This window comes from Agelaius tricolor, unplaced genomic scaffold (assembly GCF_023055355.1).
Source record: "Agelaius tricolor isolate 1412-34295 unplaced genomic scaffold, bAgeTri1.0.p SCAF_6, whole genome shotgun sequence".
Taxonomy (NCBI): Eukaryota; Metazoa; Chordata; class Aves; order Passeriformes; family Icteridae; genus Agelaius; species Agelaius tricolor.
Window position 1 is genome coordinate 16,296,975 of NW_027269266.1, and position 24,027 is coordinate 16,321,001.

General features: G+C 35.4%; 1 protein-coding gene across 1 annotated transcript in view; it reads left to right on the forward strand.

Moving 5' to 3' along the window:
• Positions 1–24,027, forward strand: part of DNAJC1 (DnaJ heat shock protein family (Hsp40) member C1) — a 107,292-nt gene that overhangs the window by 44,642 nt on the left and 38,623 nt on the right. Inside the window, exons 4-8 of the mRNA XM_071428841.1 lie at positions 301–466; positions 1,331–1,428; positions 2,491–2,584; positions 11,982–12,072; positions 21,875–22,041. Coding sequence (XP_071284942.1) covers positions 301–466; positions 1,331–1,428; positions 2,491–2,584; positions 11,982–12,072; positions 21,875–22,041 — 616 coding nt within the window. The remainder of the gene's footprint in view (positions 1–300; positions 467–1,330; positions 1,429–2,490; positions 2,585–11,981; positions 12,073–21,874; positions 22,042–24,027) is intronic.

Consider the following 24,027-nt stretch of genomic DNA (forward strand, 5'->3'; position numbering starts at 1 on the left):
TCTGGAAGTCTCTTACTTCAGAAGTGAATGAACTTGGGAGGGGAGGGGGGCAAGGGTTGCAGGAACATTTGAATTTTTTTTTCCCCTGTGCCCCAGTGATTGGAGCCTGTTTGTTTCCACATGCAAGCCTATCTGCTGACAAAACAAGGCATTACTCTCTAAAAAAAAAAAATTACTAAATGATCTTTTGTGTGTGTATTATTCAAGCACTCTGTGGATTATCTTTTGTTTTATAATTGGATGGTTTGGCTTATTTCATTTTTAGCTCTCCATGAAAGCCTGTTATGTTTGCTACTGTAGGTATGATGATATTCTGATCAATGGACTACCAGATTGGCGACAGCCTGTGTTCTACTACAGGCGGGTGAGAAAAATGAGCAATGCTGAGCTGGCATTACTCTTGTTCATTATACTCACAGTAGGTCATTATGCTGTGGTTTGGTCAATCTACCTGGAAAAACAGCTGGTAAGTATTGGTAATAAATCAAACTTGCTTCAATTATTAGTACTGAATTTCCTGTAGAAGTTTGCGTATATAGATAGATAGATACCTCTGCCCCTGGTTTGAATTTGGACTTTTCATATTTTAAAAATATTATATTTAAAATGATGATAATTACAGAAGGAGATGTTCAGCATCTCAGAAATGGTAATCTAACAATGACTTAATTTTTCTAGAATTGGTAATAAATTGCAAGAGCTGGTCCTGGGTTTTTATCTGGAAGGAAGAAGAGAAAAAGTCTATCATTTGTTGATGAAGAATCATATGCTACTGTAGGCATATCTAAGGTTTAAAAATAAACAGGTTTTATTTGTTTAAAAGTGATACTTGATTTGCCTTTGTTCTAAGCTAAATGCTTTTTTGTTTTGTTTTTTTTTTTTAACGGGGTGGGAATTGGTAAGCAGTATAAATCACATTATTTTTTGATAATTTTATACAAGTCTGTTGCACTTAGTAGACTAAGAAAAAAAACTAACCATAACTTGAAAAATATTCATACATTAGCATCTATTTACTTTTTTATTTCCCACTGCATTATTGAAGTTGATGAATGAGAAAGGAGGCAAGTTGAATGCTTTCTCCTCTTAGAAAACTTTGATTGCTATGGAGATACACATGAGTGACAGAACTGGACTTCATGTGTGTTTAAAGACTGGATACCATGGCAACAGTTATTGTTAAGATAGATCATTTTACTTAATCATGTAGGACCCCAGATACATTTGCATAAATGCTACTCTAGTGTTTACCCTTCACAGTAGAGTCCCAGTAACATTTGTGGTTTACATGCTAATGATAACCTGTAACCGTAGTTCTTTCTACATCAAGGATGAACTGCTTAGCAGAAAAAAGAGGGAAAAGAAGAAAAAAACAGGCAGCAGGAGTACAGAGGAAGCCAAACTTGCTGCTCTAGACAAAAATGAAAGGTGGGAAAGAACTCTCTTGTTTTGTGCATTTTAAAACATTCTGTCAGCTACTGATTCAGTTCTCTCGTTTTCTTTTTGCATCTTTGAAATATTCTGTGAGAAGAACAACTGTATTTGTAGTAACAGCCGTTGCTGATATAAAGTGTGCCAGTGTGTGTTTTCAGGTTTGGATTTGTAAATAAACACGTGGTGTTTATTCAGCAGATCAATAATCATTGAAAGATTAAGGCTGAATTAAAGGCTTCTGTCTTATAAAAGGATATCATTTTTACAAGTTGATTTTAGGAGATTTTAGAACTTTTTCCCTCTTTAAGGGTTTTTGCCTTTGATTACAGTTAACAAATTTCAATTTATTTGAGCTTCAATTTATTCCTCTTCCAAGCAAGGAGTTCTTATGGGGTTTTAATGCTTGTCTGATTAAATGCTTTTTATCTGATTAACTTAAATATGAGTGTGTTGGTGAAGGCTTCTAACACATTGTTTGTCGAGGAATACATAAGGAAATAGTGACTTTCAGGACACTCCAAAAGATACCACTATTTCTTCTATTGATTCATAGAAAGAAATAAAGGGTTTAAATAGTTCACACAGCAGGGGCATGAACTGGATCAATGAGGGATGGAGATCAGAGACCATTCTGCCTGTCGTCTTTCTTGATGACATCAGTGAGTAATGCTCCAGTGAACTGCAAATGACATTAATTTTTATGTATTGTTTTGTTTATGCTACAGTCTTCATATCTGGTTGTCAGCACTCGTGAACACTTGGTTGAAGCTTGAGTGGTTTTTTGGTTTGGTTTTTTATTTAAACTAAAGTGATTATGTGGCTTATGAATTTATTTTCTTGAAGAAAAGTCCTTTTAGAAGATCAAAATACAGAAATGATTCGAAGTTAGCTGTTAGATATTTTGAATTAAATGTTTAAAATGTATCTTTATTATTATGTAGTCAGACATTTTTATGGGAGTTGACAAGTGCTAATCATCTTAAAGGATAATGGGAAAGTTCTGGCTTTGAGATTGTGTGGCAATAATGAAAAACCTACCATTTCATTTGACTGCAGGGTACTGGACAAACCACAATGGCATGACTTACTTCCGTGCAAGCTGGGAATATGGTTCTGTCTCACAGTGAAAGCTTTACCTCAGTTATTCCAGGTAACAGTAATGATGTTAAATTGTGTTACTTAATTTTTCTTGACGGTGTTATTATGCATAATCAGATGTGTAACGCTTGTTCTTAGTTAATTTTTTGGCTCAAACACATAGCATATATATATATATATAAAGAAATTACTCTTTGGAGGCAAATTTGATATCAAAAGTTCATGGAAATATGAATGTATTTTAAATGCATATTAATCTTAACGAGCTAGGGAAGCAGTTTCTGTTAGGCAAAACTACAGAATAAATGATGGGAGAGGGTTGAGGGGAAGATGGATGTATATCCATCTAATTAGGAATACCAATGTTTAAGTGATTTTAACAAAAGTACTTTAATCTCAAATCAGCAAATGCTATACTTTCAGAGCAAATTTTAATATGCCATTTAAATTTGGGATAGCAGTGAAATTACTTTTTTAAATGGAGTTTCTTTCTTTAATTCATTGGATAATGATACAAATTGATACCTGAAATTGCTGAAGTAAAATAACAAAGGTATGGTTGTAATTTAGAAACATCAATGTGGCAGCCTTGCTCATGGTTATTGTGTTTTAATCAAATACTATCAACAGTAAAATCTAGCTGGCATTCAACCAATGGAAGTATTGTCAGATTAGTTACCAGAATAACTTCTTTAATATCATCTGCTCGTTCTTGGCATCTTCCTTAAATACAGTATTTTGTTTTTAATACCTTGGTCACTGGTAATATGGATCTGGCAATGTGAGATGAATTTTTCTTTGATTTACAGAAATATTGAGTATTCTTTTAAAAGTATAAGTAGTAAAATGGCATCAGTATTTGTGGTTTGTCTCTGTTCAAGCTAGAAAAAGACTATAGTTATAATTCCTACTCTCTTATTTAAACCCTTGTAAAAGTTATAAATACAATAATGCCTGGTTTTCCAGCATCCATTTTTATAGCTTTTAACTTTTCCTACAAACAGAGCCAAAGTTAATCTCTCTCTCTCTCTCTCTCTCTCTCTTAAAATTTTCATCAGAACATTGGGGCTGTTTTATTAAAAAAACCTTTATTTTTACAAGTTTGTAAAGCAAGTTGATTATGCTTAATCAACTGTTGTGGCCAAATTAAGCTTTGATGTTCATTCCTCATCAAGGGGAGTCAGATAGAAAATAATTAGGATCAGCAAACTTTTTTTGCTGCATTTTTGAAACTTAATTTCTAATTATAGTACTTTCCATTTTGCTTTCATTGCAAAATTTTTTAAATCACACAATATAGTAAGATTAGCGAATAATTGAAAATTTGGACTTCTTATGGCTTCTTATAATTTTTATGATATTAAAATAGTGTTATGTCAGTATGGGAGGTTTCAGGTTTGTTGTTCAAAAAGCGGCTCCTATGCCTGTCAGAATTGGCAGAAAAAAAATTACAAAATAATGATGTTTCATGCTTTGTTGAACTTAGCCCTTGTTTGGATTCCTATTCCATTAAATTAATAGTAGTGGAAAAAGACCTGTCCAGTAACTCCTGGAATATTGGAGACCATCAACCAGGGGTTTGGTGGCAGGGGAAGCATGTTGTGGTGGAATTCAGAGCAGGAAGGCTTTGAAGCAAAGAGGAAGGAAAGAGACAGGGATTCTAGAATAAATTGGCCCATATAGAAATGACACTACTGCTTAACCTGCAGGGTTTGTTTTGTTGTTGTTTATTGTGACCTGCTAGTTATATGAGTTAAAATGTACCAAACTATAAATAATCTCCAATGTTAAAACTATTCAGGACTTCAGGTGACTAAAATAAATTATTCTGGCTTATTATTTATTAATTAGTTAACAATACTTAAAGAAGTATCACCCCTTCTGAAGAGCATAAGAGCAGTTGGAGCTGTGTTCTGAAATGACAGTTGAAAAGATACCTGGTGTGTTGTAACTACCTTGACAGAGAGACCTCTGGGTTCTTTTTGATTTTGATGTATATTTAACATTTTGGCAAGATCTGCCTTAATGACCAACATGGAGCAAAAAGTTATCTGTACTTGTATGATTATACCCTGGTACAGAGGTCCTGTTTTAAATCTGAATGCTTTTTTCTTCAGTAATGCACAGGCTTGAGATTTCAGGATACTTAATGCTTTTAATAAAAGTGAAATCACTAAGGCAGAAGATGAAGGATCCTACAGATACTGAGTAGTGTCACGTGTCATATTGCAAGTGGTTGACATCAGGATGGATGCCACAGATTTTAGTTGTTTATTTGTTTTAATTTAAATTATTTCTCCAGGCATTTAAGAGCCAACAAATCATTTTCAAAATCTGTTGTTCAGTTGCAACTAATCCAATTGTAGGTGAACTTCTGGAAATGCATCCATGTTTAAAGGAACCACGATTGGGACAGGAAAGGGGAAAATTTAGCAGTGCTTTTAGGTGAATGTTGCTCTGCCACTGAGTTTTTCAAAGCCCTGCCAGTAAAACAGTTGAACTGTTCCCTCAAACTAACAAAACAGAAGCACATGCTTGTAACAGACACAAGTTCTTCCTCAGAGGAGACTTTATTAAAAAAATCCCAAAACTAATCAAACATAACAGCATAACAACAATAGCAACAAATTAAACTTTTTAGCCCTTCTTGTATTGATTTTTTTTTTTTTACCTAGCATCCATCTCTCCCCCTATTAGTTAATGTGAATATTCTTCTTGCAACAGCTGTGTCTGAGAATTCAGGTTGCTGAGCTTCTGCTCATGCCTGGCTCTCATTTATCCAATTGAGTGTCTTTCTCCTACTTCCCTTCCTCCTTCAAAATGTCAGATTTCAGAAGGAGGCACTTAAAATAATTAAGGTGGGCCTTCACTAAAGAAAAATGCTTTGTTTGCATGCCCTTGTGATGGCCTATGCCATTTTATTGTAGCCTGCATTTTATGTCAAGAAATTGGAAGAAAAATGTGTGAGGGGAGGATGAGAGAAACTAAGAAAAGAGCAGGTTTTTTAAACTGTTGACAAATGTATTTTGAGAGAAACTACATAGATTTTTATATCCACACACTGAGTTTAGTTACATTTAGGAGTGAAAACAGCATTTTAAAGTTTGTTTGAAGAACCAAAGGGAGAAAAATGCATAAAATGTATCATAAATCAAATATGTGTGCTGTGAGGGAAACATTAAGTGGAGTGTAAATTACATTGCCTATTACCAAGTTTAATTCTTATAATGTAGGATAAGAAAAAAATAGAAAAAGAATGAAAATTGTTTCTAAGGCCATTTTAGCTAATGCTTTCATGAGAACGACCTGGAAAAAGACAATGTATTTTAAAAAAAAGGAGATCAAAAACCTCCAAAAACTCAATTAAAATGCTTGTTGAAACAGAAATTTCTTCTTAGAACGAAATAAACCAGCTACATGTGGTGTGCAAGAATTTCAGTTCAAATTGTGTATGTAATACAGTTGTGTTAAGTGTACTTATATTTTGAGGGAGAGCTGCCATAAGTAAATTGCAGTTTATTCCAAAAGCAGCTGATTAGAGGGTGGTTTTTTTGGATTTCTGGACATATGACTTAAGAAAAGTGGTCTTTTTGAAAAATGTTTTTAATTATTCTTCACAAAATTTTTCCTTCAGAAATCAGAAGATAGGCATGTTTCTTAGTGGTCCTGTCAACTTTACCTCCACACTGATGTGGTGAAGTTTAGCAGTGAATGTCTTTATTTTTACACCGACTGAATTGTGAGCCTGCTGTTGTCCTGAGGGTAATGGAGCAGAAAGCATTTTTGTTTGTTTCAACAGAAATGGTTTCTTGTTAAGAAAATAAAGTTTCCTTCTTCTATTGTAATCCTGTAGGTGTAGAGCACACACCCTCACAGTGAGCTGTTGGGAGAACTGGTGGCTCACCAGTAATGAGAAGCCAGTTTGAGCTCAGTACATAGTTGCACTGGATATTATAACCTAGTGAGATTATCAACAAAGCTTTCAATTACAATTGAAACTTGTGTTTATAAAGACCTTTGTGTAGCACAAAGTGAATTAAAACAAAAAAGCCAGTAATTTATTTTTATGTAGACTACCAGATGGTAATTACTGTAGCAGATTTAGTAGTCTGGAATAGATTCAAACTAGTGACCCAGAGGTGTTTAATTTCTTGGCATTTTTTCCTCAGGTTTTCTTTTAATCCATGATCACAATTCAACACCTGTTTAGAGATGGTTCAGCTTTGGCCTTAAATGGATTGGCAGTGTGTCATTAAACTCAAGAAGCTTTGCCAGCAGGGCATCTCCTTTGGCAAGTTAGCTTCCAAGCAAGATTTGATTAGGTCAGCAAATGTATTTGTGAGTTGTTTCTGTCTTCACATGTGACTTTATATGAAATTGTGTGAGATTAAAACAAAATTTATTGCATTTAATAACATATGCCTTAAAAAAAAAAGAATTACTCAAGTCGGTAAGGTTAAATATCTCTCTATTTCCCAGCTTTACAGGGTTTTGAGGGTTTTGACATGTTCCAATTTACTGTAGAGTACCAATGTTGGTATAATTTGTGGGGAGCAAGCAATTGCCGGATGTGTGGCACGAGTGATTGCCCATTTGCTCTGTTTCTTGCTATTTCACAGCTGTTGGGAGAACCAAAGTAAGGATGAAGCTCTTGACCCTGAGGTCAATTAGAAGCTTAGAAGCAGGTCAGAGGAGAGTGGATGATGAAACAAGTATTCTGGATGTATGCAAGTGAGCAAAAATAATTTGTGTCTAACAGGGTACTGCTTGAGGCTCTGGAGGAAGAATTTGCTGCAAAAATACTAAAAGTTTTAAATAAATGTAAGAGAGTGAAGAAATTTGCTTTTAATTGCTTGCTGTGCTGTGGCAGCTTCTTTGTATCACTGTAAGTCTACATATCCTACCACATGATCGTGAGTAGCTGGTGTAGGAGGCAATACTGGCTCTCAATTATTGCTGCTGGTCTGCTGTGGTATGAGGCTTCATGGGGTGTGAAATGGGTCCCAGAGAGGCCTTGCAGCACTGACCTCTGTTTCTCCTTCTGGCTGCCTTTGTCTCCCCACTGGGCACATGGAATTCCCAGCAGAGCCTGCAGTGGCACAGCCAGCTGCTGGTCACACAGTGCAGGGTTGGGAACCACACCACAACTGCCCACGGCTGTACACAGCTGAAGAGCCTCCCCACACCTGGGATTGTTCTACAGGCAAAGCATGATTTTTTGATTATAAAGGAGGAAGTCATGCAATTCCTATTTGTTTATTAGATTGCCTTTGGGCAAAAAGGTAAAAATGCCAAAGAAAAGTATAAATCATAATGTTCAACTCTTTTTAAAACATTATTTCTTACCATAACACGTTGATATCACTAGTACAGAATCCTATCCAAAGAGTATTTTTGCTTTGGTGTAATGGCTGGAATTTTTATTGCTTAGAAATAGCAAATTGAAGGAGGGCTGGTGGAGTAAATTTAATTTAACTCTTTTTTTCTCTCTTTTCAATACAAATTGCTTATAATAATACTGTGCTCAAAAAGACAAAAAAAATTTGGTTCAATAGCTCCATGAAAGTATTTTTATGTAATAAAAATTAGTCCAAAGAAAATTATTTCAGTATACTGACTTTAAGTATGCTTGTGAGAAATTTTTTTCAATTAAGTGTGCGTTTTGTTTGTATCAGTCTCATATCCAAAGAACTAAAATGTGAACTATTTCTATCACAAAACCTGAAATTAAGATTCTCATACAGCAAATTGTTTCAAGTTGTTTGCTTTCTTTTTCCTAATCTCCAGTTTCTTTTGAGGTAGACCAGAAAGCCAGGAGGACTTAATATTTACTGGAGGGGAAAATACCCAAAGAACGAAAACCCAAAAACCACAAAGCAAACAAACAGCAAAGCCTCATCACCCTCCCCAAAAATCAAGGAGAAACCAAAATGACTGAATCTTACTCAGAATGGAAGTTTTTATTTATAGAATTAGTACAGTTTGAATAAACACTGTATCTCTTGATTTAAAAACAACAAACAAAAAAACACCTAAAACCCCAACCAAGACCTCAAACCCTAAAACAAACAAATGAAAGAAACCCTTGAATGTTCAGTATCAGGGATTTCTGTATTTCTGCATAACTCAGGCTCAGCTTTAGACAATCTCAATTTAATAACATGAGATGATACTGATATAAAGAGAGAAACTATATTTTCAAGAATTTTTCAGTATTCTTCATTCTTATTTGTGATTAGATATAACGCTAATCACAGGATTTTCCTATATATAACAGTTTAAATATAAATAGCAGAATTTTGCATTTCAAATACATTCTTTTTTTCCATTCTGTTCCTTTTTGGAAAGTATATATCTGAACTTATAATAAATCAGCATATATCAGCCCTTTTCTTTATTCTTCATGCTTAACTAATTACATGTTATACTGCTTTAGTGGTGAGAAGAAATAATATATTTGTTTTGGTGTTTTTTTTGAAAATGTCTTAAACTCCTGCAAATGAGAACATATTTCTGATTAGGTGAGGTGGAGTTAGTTAGAACTGTTCAAAGCTTTGTATTTGTTTCTCTTTTCTCTGTATCTTTCCACCCAGAGGTATGAAAATATTACTTTTCTTACCTGTATTATGTCTTGAAGGTGAAGTATACATTAGGCATAGAATGTTGATGTTTTGAGATATAAAATTGTTACTGAATCATGGGGAAGGAACCTTAGATTGGAAGAGACTGTATCTGTCTTGTCAGTGTCTTTAGGGCCCTAAAATACTTGTATTGAGACAAAATGACTGCTTAAATGTATCACTTTGGAATAGTAAAAAATCTGAGCATAAATCTATTTTTAAATACTTACACTACCAAAACAGAATATTCTTGAAAATGAAAATTCCTGTTTAGACTGATTGAAAGCTAATGAAGAATGAATTGAAAGGGGCTTATTTACATTAAGGCAGAACTTTTCTTCAAAGAACTTCCTATGTTAAATGTTTTTCCAGTGGTTTTTCATTTTGACCTATAAGGTCTAATTCACATAAAATTTGTGTCTGTGATTAAAGTCTTTACTCAGGTATGCCTTTTAATTTTTCTTTACAACCTGTAGAGCCATTCTTATTTGTTTATGAGATGGATTTGATTTTAAAATGTTCAAAATCCATTTGGTGTTAAGCTTTTTGTTATTTTTTTTCTTTGCTTTTCTTTATATGTATACATTTGTGTATGCTTCAAAGTGTGTCGTTTCCCCTTTTTTTGTTATTATGGTCACAGCCATAATAATCTTACTGATAAGATAAAAGACTGATGCTGCCTTTGTTACCTGCATATTACTCCATTTCTAGTGATAATCCATTCTATATCTATAAAGCAACAATTCTACCATATTTCATTTACGTGCTTCTGACTAGTTTTCTTTGTTGTTCAGCTATTGTGTCTCATTTTCATCTGAGCCACATTTCCAATTGTTCTGTGATTGACATGCTGGAGAGATTGACAGTTACCCCCTAGTGCCTGCTGTCTGGAGATCCCACAAGCAATAATGGATTTTACACCAGAATTTAGCATCAAATATTGGCTTTCAGTGTCAAATGGGTTAAATTCAAATGCCAGTTAATTGTAGCCATTTTGAAATCATAGCCTTAAACAGAAGTGGTTTTTGGATATCCATAAGTCTGAGTCCTGTGTATGCCACGCACCCAAACGTCTCAAACTCAGCAGAAATGAACTATTGCATTTATGGCTGTTTCTGTTTCTTAATTTTTCAAGTAGGCCAAACCTCGAGAGTATAAGGAAAGTTTCCAGTGTGGTAGGGAATTCTTATTTCAGGTAAACCAAAAAGAGAACCAGTGCTGATTCTAATTTTGTGATTCAAATATGTCTCCTCAAAGCCTACATATCTGCTGTTAATGCTAGTCCTGCTTTAACTACACTTTTTTTAGCCACAGCTCTACTTTAAAAAAACCCTTTTTCCCAATCCTAGAAGTACTAGCATGTGAAACAGTCTCTTCTGTTATGTTCCAGAAGAAAAAAGTTATGTAAACCCTTTGAAATTACTTTTGTGTGCAGAGATTTCCTACATAAAACTGGCAAAAAACTCCCCAAAACTTGCTATTTCCTGTACCCAGAAAAAAAAAAAAAAAAAAGAAAAAAAGAGTAAGTGGTGTTTTGGAAGGAGGTGGAACTTTACTGATCTTTTGTGGGAATTTGTCAGAGTTGTTCTTCAAGCATCCTGACTTTATCAATGAGATGTCTCCAAACCACTACAAAGTTCTGCTCAGAGCTTGGTCATGATTCCTGTCATGTGCTCTCCAGCCTCCTTCAAGTAGCTTTGAAAGGGTAGATGCAAGTGTAACATGAAGAACAACTTTGCAGGGAGAGTGGGATGATTTCTACCATTAGGGTCAGTGATAATGACTGCTTAGCTCAGATTTTTCTTTTCAAAATTTCTTAAGGTGTCTTGTTTCATGTTGATGATACCAGGTTTTGTTTAAAAATAACTGAAATTATAAAAAATATTTACTACCATTCTACAATACATTCTGCATTCAAATTTAAGTTACCCTTTATCTGTAAAAAGTGGTACTGTTAGTGTAATAATACCAAAAATTATTTTTGGGTAGGAAGATCTAAGATTAGCTCTATCAAATACTATAATTAATTTTTGTGTAATACAATAGACATTCTGCGTGCTTGATAAAGATAAATAACAATTTCTCTATTTCAGCGTTTGTAGTATGGATTCCTTGTTTTTGAATGACTATAGAAATCTCTTAAACTGGTGAGACTAAGGAAACTTTTCAGCAATCTGGTTGTTCATATTGGGAAGCTTTCAACAGAAATCTATAATAACTCATTCATCAGATTTTGGAAGGGTGTACATTATTGTGGTGTATGTGTGACAGGACTTCTAGTTTTATGTGTACATTTGCTTTATAGATCTCAGATTAGAATCTAATCCTTGGAGAAAAAAAAAAGTGTATTTTCAACACTTTAATAGCAATGTAGAAGTTGGTTTAAAAAAAAAAAGGGGGGGGGAACAAGCTGGCACATGCAGTTAGTGTTACCTTAATGAGTTCACATTGAGGTGATTGCTGCCTAGCACTTGCCTTTGTTTGTCCCTGCACACACTACTCTAATTAAAAACATCTTTTTCTCCCTTGAACTTCCAGATTGCTGATTTGAGCAAAGTGGGTGCACGCTCTCTGCAAAGCTGAGGTAGTTTCTCCAACCATTTTGCTTTTCAGGTTGTCAATGCGCATCAGAGTCTATAATATCAACGCTATTACATTTGAGTCTTTATTACACAAATTCTATGTTTTAGACTGAAAATTGCTGTAACTCAAGGAAACAAATATATCTTAATTATTTTTTTTGTGAGGTTAAGTGAGAACTTAAAACAGAGCCATTGCAATTACTTGTTTGTATAAGGATGCTAATGCCATTGCAACGTTTTCTTAAAGGATGCCAGACAATTATATGTAGAATATAAAGAAACAAAAATGAAGGAGAAAGAAGATGCCCTGGCTAAGGCTGAACTTGAAACACTTCAGAGTGAGTTTTTACCACTGTCTTAATAAACAAAGATGTAATACAATATTCCTTCTACATTGGATGTATATGAACACTTTTCTAACCTTCTAAAATACATGCTTTATATATTTCTCTACTGCTGTTAAATTTAAATAAGCTTTTAATTTTGTGGCTAATTTTGCAGTAGGCTGCTGGTTTGCTCCTATAGAAACATACAACTCAGGTGATCAGTTAGATTAGAGCAAGAAGAACATATCTTGCTAGAAATGTTGCTTTATGGGAGGGGAAGATCTCAAATGTACTGTACATTTTCAGAAGTGGCCTCTTGGGTTTTTGAGCATTTTTGTATTCTCATTGTTTGTAATTTTTTTTAATAATGTGTTTAATAATTCTTTTGTTCATTTTGAGTTGATTTTTGTGATAGAAAGTGACAATTATTTGAATTTCCAAAAGGATGGATGCAGACTTCAGAGGTGGATTTGTGCTGTTGTTCAAATAAATATTTAAAGTTTTTTTATACTCTTATAAAATAAAAGACCAGAGAAGGCAATTAACATTTCCTTTAATAAAGCATTCAGTATAATTATAGGTGGCTTTTCCTTTCCTTCTTTCAGTTATTTGCTTTTGACAATGATTAAACCTACCCTCTTCTGAAGACAGTTTTAACAGTTTTTTGTCTGTGTTTGTATGTGCATGCTTGCTTTATTTACTGTACTTAAGTATTTGTTTTAAGTATTATGTGCATGCTTTTAAGTTCCTTTATTCTGACAAGTGCATTGAGTGCTTTGTGATAATTTAGTAGCTTGGAGTAAGCATCAGCCTTTAGGTACTTAAAATACAGCTACATTATTTATATTTACAAAGTAGCTAAATTTTGTAAAATCAGCAAAGAGATCCAGTTCCAGCAATAATTCCCGACTTATCACTATCACTAGCTGAATCTATTTTGGGAAAATGGATAACATTCAGCATCTCAGTGAGCATCATGGACCCAGGCCAAATCTAGCAAAATAGTGCATATAATGCTTGTTAGGAAGGCCTGCCATTATGTTTGAGATACCTACCACAAAATGGGTCCTTGAAAAGGGTCTTGACTCGGGTTATTAAAAACTTGTTAAATTGTCAGATAGTAATGTATTACCATTGTTCAAAATAGCTGGCATGCATTCCTCATTGAAACCTGTGAACTACTGTGAGTTTAAAAAGGACTAGTTTTTGAAAAAAGAAGTGCAAATGAAAGTGTGAAGTTATTAACATCATATTGTGCACGTTCCTGTGTGTCACTGAAAGGCCACATGTGAAGTTTTAAGTATTTCCCTGCTGCCAGGTGTATTGTGAGAGTCACTTTTTTTATTGTTACCTCCATTAGCAGTGCCCATCCCTGAGAGGTGCAAGTTTGGCCTTCCAAGTCACCCCTGACCTCTCCTAGAAGCACCACCCTGTCCCCTGTCACGCTGCTGGGTGCCCCACGGTGTGACTGCCCTGTCTGCCAGGTGACCCAGTGTCACTCGTGTGACTGCCATGTCCAGGTGACCCAGTGTCACTCGTGTGACTGCCATGTCCAGGTGACCCAGTGTCACTCGTGTGAGCAGGGGCCAGGCCTTACCAGGCTCACTGGCATCCTGCCCTTCCCTCGTAGGCTTGCTGGCAGGGAGCAGGCAGGATTGAGAATCACCACCTGTAATTAGCAGAGTTTGAGATTTGGCATGGAATTATTTGGTCAGCCATAGCAGTGCTATAGCTGGGCAGCAGAATGAGCTGTCAGTTACCTTTTTTTCTAATAAGTAAGACTCCCAAGAGAGAAACAAGAGATGCATCCATGTTACTGTAGGCAAAAAAAAATTATATCATTTTTAACTGAAGCTTGCATGCAAAGCATCTGCTAAATTTGCTTATTTCATTATGTTGCTCTGCATTGTCATATCACAATTAGCATAGAAAGGTTATAAATCACCAAATGTGCATTTTGTTTGTTTGTCCCCATTCTTCTTAATTTTAGACACTATCTCTGGGATGCAAGGTCATAATAAAGGTTCTGTCTATTTAATTGAGTAAACATATATCTCATGCTGATTAGCAATAGCTGTTTTACAGTGCTTGGTTTTTTTTCATGCCCTGACTGCTGGTTTGCCCCCTTGTCTGTCTGCTTTCCTGCTGAAACTGTGCAGTATTCTGTAGGCAGCTTGAACTAAAACCAGAGTAAGGTACTGAAGGAGGAAAATGTAGTTTGCTGAACAGGAAAGAGAGGACAGTATTGAGATGTCATTAAAGTTCTATTTTTGGGAAGGAGTGTGAAGAAATAATTTCTAGGTAAGTTAATATTATGCACTTTTGATTTATTTTTCTGGCATTTTTGCAGTGTTTCTTATCACTTCTCAATCCATCCAAAATTGTCATTACTACCTTAATAAAATATAGCAAGTTTACCTTACAAAAATAGAGCAATTTATAATACAATCTTAGTTTTCTAGGAAATAGGGTTTTGTAGGAATTAAAAGGAGCTGTGTATTTTTGGCACAAAAGTAGAAATGGTTTGCATTACATTTTCTGATGCATTTTTCACATTTAGACGTAAGAACACAAAGTTTTATTTTTAAATGGAAGTGCTTTAATTAATAAACTTTCTTCCAACTTCTCCGTCTTCTGTCATGTCACATGTGTGATCCCCACATCAGGGAGTGGTTCTTTCCCAATGAATAGCCCTGTTCCTCATAGTCATGGGATGCAAAGTACAGTAGGTGTTAGCTGCACTGAATAGGCATTATTAAACTGAGATGATACAGGCATACAATCTGGATAGATCACTCAGTTTTTAAATTTAAATTGCAAGGTTTGAGTAGTTATCAGGACAAATTCTAGCAGCTCTCAAGCTGTTTTTGCATGGAGTACTTCTTTCAATTATGTCCATTTTGGGGGAAACACATCTATTTTTCTTGCTTTATACTAAGCATTGGCAGTTCTCTTAATTTCCATTCCTCTGATTTTGTTTTCCCTGACATTCAGCAGGAAAACTTAAATTTGTTTTTAAAATATGTCTTTTTTAAAAAAAAAGGTGCCTGCTAAGTATTGCAGGTGAACTCTTCACTGGCATCCCAGTTAGGAAATATACTTGCATTGTAAATCCAGAATTCTTGCCATGATGTACAAGGCATCTGGAACAATCTATGGCAGGAAACTGGGGTTTTTTTTCTAGTTATAAACAATGTTGAATAGTATGTGGGGTTTTCTGCTTTTTCCTTACCCCCATCTGTCAAGCTTTAACTCAAGTAGGAAATTACAAGCCCTATGGCTGCTTGATGAGCTGCCTTTCTGTGTCAGGCTTTTATGATGTGGTAGTCTCTTCACAGGGTCTTACAGCACTCTTACCCAAGTGCCTGCCACCAAACATCCAGAGCTGTAATGAAACCTTTAATGCATTTGATCAGGTTTGGTTAGGCTTGGTTGGTCACCCTTTCCTCACAGCTTGGAATACAGCATGCTGCTTGCATAGCTTTTTGTATTGTTTCATGAAACCTAGGGATAGGAAACATCATTAGGTCATTTAGTACAATGGGTCTATTTCAGACTCTTACAGGTGAAAATCAGTGGAAAATACTGATTCTCCTGACTTGTCTTACTTGACTTGTAACAGTGGTGCACTTCAGCATTGCACTTCCTTGTTAAGATACAACACTGATCAATAAACCTTGAGATGCCTTCTGTTCTTCATGGTTTGTTCAGATAATTAATTTTGCTACTGTATAGTTATATCCTAATTTCAGTATGGATTTCTCCAGATTTGGCTTTCAGTTGTTCATTATTAGCATGTCTGTGCCTAAAAAAAAATCTATTTATCTGCAGTTTTCTTAACATAGAGCCTTTCTGGATCCCTTAATTTCTGTGGATCTTCTGTACTTGATTTAGTTTTGCAATGTATCTAGAAGTATTGGGCCTTGGGTTTGTATATAATGTTCTAAAGTTTGTTATCTTCTGATTATAAAATCATGTTTCTTCTGTGGTTATTACAGAATCACAGGTTATATTAGTTCCCGTTGCTCTGATAGCTCATTTTGGATTGCTTGTCCATCATAACTGCAAGCCCTGATATCAAAGGTTCCTTGACCCCTAAGTCCCTTCTAAGTGCAGATGTGGCATAAGGCCCTCAACTGTGTAATTTTCAAAAACACTTTTGATTTGATTGGTCCCAGACTACCAGCCAGTGCATGTTCCTACTTCTTCTTGTGCTTTCCTCTTCACTGTGAACCATTTGGAATAAATTTGTAGAATCTAGCACTTTGCTGAAGGTTACTCTCCTTCCAAATAATTGATAAATATATTGGATAATTGTGTTTAGTATTAATCTCTGCCAAAATGCAGTGTTGACATGGCTGCTGAGTAATGATTTGCTGACACGCAGGTTCAGAGAAAATTAATTTATGCAATGCACGCTTTTTTGGTTGGTGTGGGTGTGAATGTTTTCTGATCACTTAATTGTTACCTCTGAAGCCTAATTATGGCAAACTATGTATCATCCATTTCACTGATTGTTTTGGCAGGCCTGCTGAAAGAATTTTGAACTTTCAAGCTTGTGTATTTCTCCCAGTTGTTTCAGCTAGGCTTGTGTGATACGTCTCCCCACAAAACTTGCTTTAGACTTTATTTTTGCAGAATATTTTCCATACAGTGCATGAGGCTCATTTGAGAGAGGCATGCATGCTTCATTATATGTTTGTTGGATGGCAAACTAATGCTCAAATATTGGAGCCTTGTTTCTAATCCTTTTATATTTTGGGGGAATTGGAAGTTTTGGGAAGGGTAGATCTTCAGAAAAAAAGATGAAAGTCATCAAAAGCTGTAGCTTGTGAGTTTTTTGTAGCTGAGGATGCATTCATCCCTGAACATGTCTTCAGTCAGTTTGCTCAAAAATAAACTAGCTTGTATGTCCCAGTACAGAAGATGTGTGTATCTGTCTGTAATTCTTGATATGTTCATGTAATCCCATTGACTTTGAGTATAGAAATGTGTACCTTTTTTTAAGCATATGTGTGTTTGCCCTGTATTTGCATTGATATTGAACATAATTTGCTCCATTTTCTCAGTAGACTGTCAAAACCTTAGTACAATTTTTTTCCAGACTTCTGGGTTCTTTGTGTTCTGTCTGACTGTGTTACTGTATGTGTAAGTGAATTTTTCTCTTGTCATGTTTTCAACAAATTTTAGTGCTACAAATGCTTTGGTTGTCTTTCATAGTTGCATAGGTAAGTGAACTGTGTTGAAAAAAGAGATCTCAGTGCAGTATCTTACTGATTTGCCCAAAAGATGTTTGCTGTCTGCCTTTTTGTGTGGTCATATTTCTTGCTTACTAATGCATGAGATATCAGGCAGTTTGTCCCTTTAATTTTCAAGATATCACTGTCTTTTTTTGACTGTATTTTCTGTGAAGTCTTTCTCATGCTTAAAGCTTAGAAACCTTGCAGAGAGAGAGAGAGCTACAACTTGATGTGTCAAAATTTCTTTGCAGAAGTTCAGTGCTTAGTTTTGGTTTTATTTCTTCCTCTGTGAAGCAGTTGCTTTTTTTTTTGTGGAAAAATTCTCTGAGTTCTTTATTTTAAGATCAGCTAACATGTAAAATCAATATAATTTTTCTGAAAACTTCAAAGTGCAGGACCTCTGATACTCGTTATGGAAAAAGCATCACTGTTTTACTACATGGCACTTGATCCATAAAGTCTAGCAGATTCCTTATCTGACAGTATCTTAATGCATGATGTATCTTAAAGCAAATAACCATTAGCTAGATACTATTAATTCTGCTAGTGATAAAATTGATGTAGTAACAAGGTAGAAGAACTAATGAGGAAGTGTCTGATTATGTGCAAGTGATTCATTAGACTTCAAAACTCTGATCATGGCACCATAAACTAGTAAAATGTAGAGCCATTAGAAGAATAGTATTGGAGGCCTTTAGAAACATATAATGTTGTACTTTAGGGGAGTTAACTAATTGTTATCTGCAATGTCTGGGCATCCCAGTGATAGGTCTGTTTATATGCTGTTCAAACATGGGGGATGTAACTTCATCTCTCTTTTTTTAACACTTAGTTAACAACTACACATTCGATTTTATTCTTCTGATAAAGAACTTGATAGTTCTAAAGGTGGAAAATACTTGTAGAAAATTAGACTTTTTGCAGTATGAATTCAGGAAATTATAAAACAAAATCCCTTCTGCTAAAAAAGACAAGAACTCTGTAAAAGTTATGAGTCATGTAAAATACTGATCAATTGACATTGGACTGGTAGCTATCAAACAATTTCCAGTGTGTTTAGGATCTTGGATTCCATATGCACAAAAACCAAATTCCATTTGTTTTTTAAATTCTATTTAATAGACTAAAAAAGTTACTACACTGTAATTTGGCAATTAAAGTACATTATCTTCCCAAAAATAGTAATGAGAGTAAGTTTTTAATTTACCCTGTTGAAGTCAGACTCTGTTTTACCAAGATTGTTTTCTCTCCCGTTTGTTTACTTATATGAGTGCCAGTAACTCTGGTTATAGTGAAGATTTGCTGGATATTGGTGCCCGCTGTGGTCCGACTGTGTATCCAGCAGATACTGAGCTCGCTGTCACAGAACTGAGAGGAATCTCCATTCTAGGAAATCTTTACTGTATGTTTCTCCTGCATTTTGGTTAGGTTTGTGTCTAACAATATTAAAACAATATTTGAGAGCAGAGGAGAAAAATGTCTTTTTAAAGCCTGTTCTGTTATAGTAGATGGCCTAAAACCAGCAGCATTAGAAAATGACACTAAATATTAAGGGAACACTTGTATTTCAAAACTCTGAATCACAGCTGCAGTTGTCACTGCTGTCAGCACGATCAAACACATCCTTACTTTAGGTCCTGGTGGTGGGCAGCTGCACCAACTTCCTGGCTGTCTGTCAAGCCTCAGCAGATACAGGATTCAGCTGTCTAGGCATCATCCAGTATTTGGAAAACCTGATCCATATTCTCTTCAGGGCAAAGTGCCTGGTCAGGTCAGAAGTGTCTTTTAGGCTGCCAACTGAATTGCTGATAGTGAAGAGATAACATGAAGGAAGGAGGTTTTCTTCCTGAGTATCTCCTGTGTTTGGCTGAAATAGTTCCAGTGGTCTGTCTTGCTTTCTCAGTATTCACCTGAAGGAGCGTCAGGGCTTGGCTGCCTTAATTTGAGGCTTCATACCGCTAAACATAACTTCTGAAATTCCTCTGTCTAAAATACTTTAAGATATTACCATTAAACTGCTTTTATGTGCTTTCATGTTCTAAAAAGGGGCTTTGAAAATTCTGAGGTGAAACTGTTCTTGGTAGGTTATTGGAAGCCCTGTGTCAAAGGTGCTGTGACTTCATTTTTATTTATTTATTTTTTAAATTCAATATGACAGCCATTGTGGTATCAAGAGATATGCTGAACTCCTTCATCTTTTTGTATATGCATGGGAGACAGTAGAGATAAGATTTTTTTAATTCTGGTTGAGTGCTTGTTTGAGGTTGTACAGCCATCTTCCCTAGGTGGGATTTCTCGTTCTTTTGATAGTCAGCAAACAGCAGGGTGTCTTATCTATGTTAGGTCTTCCTCTGTCACTTAACAGCCTGAAGAAAGCCTAGATACTGTCTTTGATACCTCATTTTAAAGTGGAGCACAGTGTTCTCTGGAAATAGTTACAGAATTACTTCCAAAACTACAGCAAGAGCGTAGATGACCTATTCCAGGCTATGCTCTTCATTTTTAAATGTTGGTCAGAAGATTTCAGGCTTTAACTATTTGCATATTTTGATGGGGAAAATTAATAAGCAATAGGTGATGGGGTGCAAGATTCAGGAAAAGCCAACTGTCATGGGGTGTCTCCACTGTTAAGTAATTCCAAGTGAACACAGAGAGTGTGCTTGATTATTTTGAGGGATTGAAATAAAGTGGTGAAAATTGTCATTGAAGTTAACTTCCTAGAGTACTTTTGCTGGTATCAGTGTTTGCAATGAAGAGATGGTAAAGCTATTGTTACTTATCCATACAAATCTTAACAGATTCTAGAATCTTTTAAGTAAAATGAGAGTATATTGGATTAAAATGAGATAATATTTAATATATGTGATTTGATTATAAAATTTACCTTTTGAAATAAACAAAAAAATTGTACATGTGTTGTCTTTACTAATATCTGCATAGTGAGACAAATGCTGCTATTACACTTTTGGGTTTTCACTTAATTTTGAGGAGTATCTGTCATTTCATTATATTTTCTACACATCCCTACAGAAGGATGCTAAAAAAATCCAAATCCAAATTTTAACTTAATATTTCATTTACTGAAATTTGACAGGCAAAGTTAAAGATTCTGTAGAAAAACAGGTCTCTGAAGAATGTACAGGGAAACTCTGAACAGTGAAAAGTTGAAAAGCTCATTCGTCATCCTGTTAACTTGCAAGATCTGTATGACTTTTCTGTTCATTTTGGGCTTGGAACAGATCTCTATCCCTTTGTTGTTTTCTTAAATACTCAGTTCCTAGGGTTTGTCAAATCTGTGGAGTCTTTTCACTGTACTGTTTCTGCACATATATACTATTAGGAAAAGAAATTCTGCTTCAGAGTCTGCAGGGTCCTCTATCCTCTTTAGGAATTTTTTAAAGGTTTCCATGAAAAACAGATTTTTCTCCTCTGAAGAATTAGGGCATGGTTAAAAAGGCAGATAAGCTGATCAGACAAGTGTGGTTCTTCTTTTCCTTACTCACCACCTTTAAATGACGTGGACCTTTTTCTATTTGTTTGAGTATTAAGAGCAGTTTTCTACTTGCTTAGTAAATTGAAGTAGCTTGCTGAGTGATTGGGTGATTGTAGAAACACAGTAGGAGGGAGAGGAGCACAAAGTTATGCAGTGGAGAGTGAAAAGGTGGAATCAAGTGTAGAACTTCCTTCTTGGTTGCAGTGGAGTATTAGATCAGCTCTTTCAGTTTAGGAACATTCAGTCATTGTGAATACAGCATATTTTGAAAACAAGAGGAAAAACCAGAAGAGTCCCACTGGGTACACCTAAGGTTTCTGGACACTTTCTGAGTGTACAAGCATCTTTCTGCTCCTCATCTTGTTTTTCCTAAAGTTCTGTCAATTGTCCATTTTAAATCTTACTTTTGAGATCATCTTACATAGTGGAGGCATTTTTAGGTGCTGGGTTTAGGTTATTGTGGTCCTTCCTTCCTTTCTTTCCCATGAGTTTGCTGCTCCCATTTAATACCATTTGAAGGGCAGAGAGAGCAGAAAACAGTAATAATCAGTGTTAGAAATGAGGTCCAACATTTAAATCTTCTTAAATGTGTAAGTGCTAGAACAGAGCTATTTGTGGTTTGAGAAATCTGAGAATAGAGAAGCCATCTGTTGACTCAGAAGCTTCTACTTAGCATAGCTGACCATAAAGTAGTACAGAATTGTCTAAAATTCACCTTTCTAACTCTGCCAATTTCTCTGAAGCTGGCTGGACTTCAGAATCTTTTAACAGCTCCTGTGCTTTTGCTTGTACTAATCTTCTTTGCCAAGTGGTGTAGCAGTAACGAGAGCTAACTCATCTGGCCCTTTCCAGCATAGTTCAGATGGAAGAGCAACTAAGTGGGTGCATTGCCATTTACTTCTAATAAAAATAAAATTATTATGCAAAACTCTGATTCTCTTTTTAACAAAGAAATTGAAGGCACTTCCTCAGTGGAAATTTTAAGATAGGATTAAGAAATGGGGAGCTAAACCTGCTTCTGAATTATGCATGCCTGCAGTACTAGTAGCATTACTTTTTCTTATTTTTTACTTTTGTATAGAAGAGAAGAAGCCTAAAGTCAAGAAACCAAAATTGGAATTCCCTGTATACACAGCCCTGGAATCAAGTGGGTATATACCATCTTATGATCATGGAGCTTCAATTGAAGAGATTGAGGAGCAGATGGATGATTGGTTGGGAGGCAGAAACAGAACCCAGAAAAAGAAGGTAGGTTCAAAATCTTTCATGTTGTTATATATCTTAAAAGTTGATTCATTTGCTTTCCTCTCAGGAAAACAGAATATTGTGTGTATACCACCACAATATTCATATACCATTACAGTGTAGAGAGGTATTAATTGTCTGACAGAGATATAACAGAAAAAATTATATTAATGTTCAGTGCAATTTGTGTAATGATACTGGAAATGTTGTTATAATAAGATGTCGTTGATTAAGCCATATGAAAGCTCTCTATGGTTTCTAATATAAATACTATTCTTGTTCACTAGAAATTAGTAGAACATAATGCTGTCAAGTTGCATGAGTCTTGGTTCTTTCTCTTAATTGCAGTTAATAACATTTTGCTTGCAAGAATAGATTTTTCTCTGTTAAAAGAAAAGCAAAGGAAAAAGAGGAAACCTTCTCTTTGTAATATGCAGATGTATTGTCTTTTGATTGTAGAACTGATTGTGTACTTTGTGCATTTTATCTGATGCATGGAACAGTTCTAACAATTCAATTTAGGCCTATTGTTAAGGGTCTTTCTACTCAGAGATAAGGGTTCTTAGTGGCAGTTAGTATAATTGTGTTCTGGTAAATTTTATTGAATCATACTAGCTTGAAAATGTATAATCTTCACGTTGGAACTGAGAATAAATGTTGTAAATTAGTCTGCTGTCTTGAAAGTCTGCCTTCCTTGGAAAACAGGTGAGAAGGGTGTGTTTGAAGCACAGTTGGGTTGGTTACATGCTTGATCATCTAGATCCCCAGACTCATCCCCCAGTTTCTCCTCTGACAGAAACTGAGTCTGTCTTTGAATTTCCATGAAAATGCAGAAATTGAATAAGACTGGGCCTGTTCTGTCTATAAATTTGTACTTCCTCACAAAATATATAGAAGTTGTGTCTTCAGAGACACTGCTAGGAGAACTGGTTGTAGGTCCTTCCAGATGTCTTCTACAAAACTAACTTGGTTTTCTACACTATAATCTGGATATGCAGTATTGCATCTTATTGCTTTGATAAATGAGTGTCTTTTTTAAAGCATTCTGTTACAAAAGGGGTTAACCTTTTAGGGACAAGCAGGCAGTTTGTAGGTATGCTGTCTGGGTAAGTGTTTGACCTGAACAACTGTGATGAGTTCTGCTTCCTTTGCTTGACAGCTAATATGTTATCACAATGCAACATCAACATTTAATACAGTTGTGGAGGAAAACAGATTTATAAACTGCAAAAAGAAATGGAGAATATAAGTCACTGGCTCCAGAAGCCTATAGGAGCCATTTGTATCTAACAGGAGAAGGGCTGTGTCATATGATTTGTAATAAGCTCACTGGGAAAATGATTGTACCACAAGTGAATTGTTCCTAACTGTCATTTGACACATTTTCCATTTCAGAAATACATATTGTTCATCACATCATGGATGTGAACTGGGTCAGCATCCCTTTTCTTCCTCTAGCATGGATGTGAAACCAAGTGGTCTGTAATGTCCCCCTCTCAGTTCTGCTTGCTTTAAGAAAGTTACTCTGTCATAAATCATTTTGCTATCAGACCTTTTCTTGTGTCATTCTTCACTCATAAGGAAGCCCATTAGCTTCTTTTTTCCCTTGTCTTCTGTGGTAGCTCAGGGATGTGGACTGTGTACCAGACAATATCAAAGTAGCTTGATAAAGTAGTACATTACTTCGTCATCCTTCCAGGAGTAAGGAGTGGAATTGCTTTCCCTGCTTTTGGCATCCCAAATGTAGACAATTGCAGTAATTTCATATTGCTCATCAACTGCTCTGCACTGTTGATATTTGTACTTTAGAGGTGCCTATAATCCATGAACTAGTGTTTTGGAAATGCTGTACTAGGCAAAGTGCCTAATTTGGTAGAAAGATTGGATTATGTTCAGTTTTTAGATTGATTTATTCTTTTTGAATACTTTGAGTTCTTTTTTTCTTTGTGATTTATTCTTTTTGGTTACTGCTTCCATAGAATATTAAGT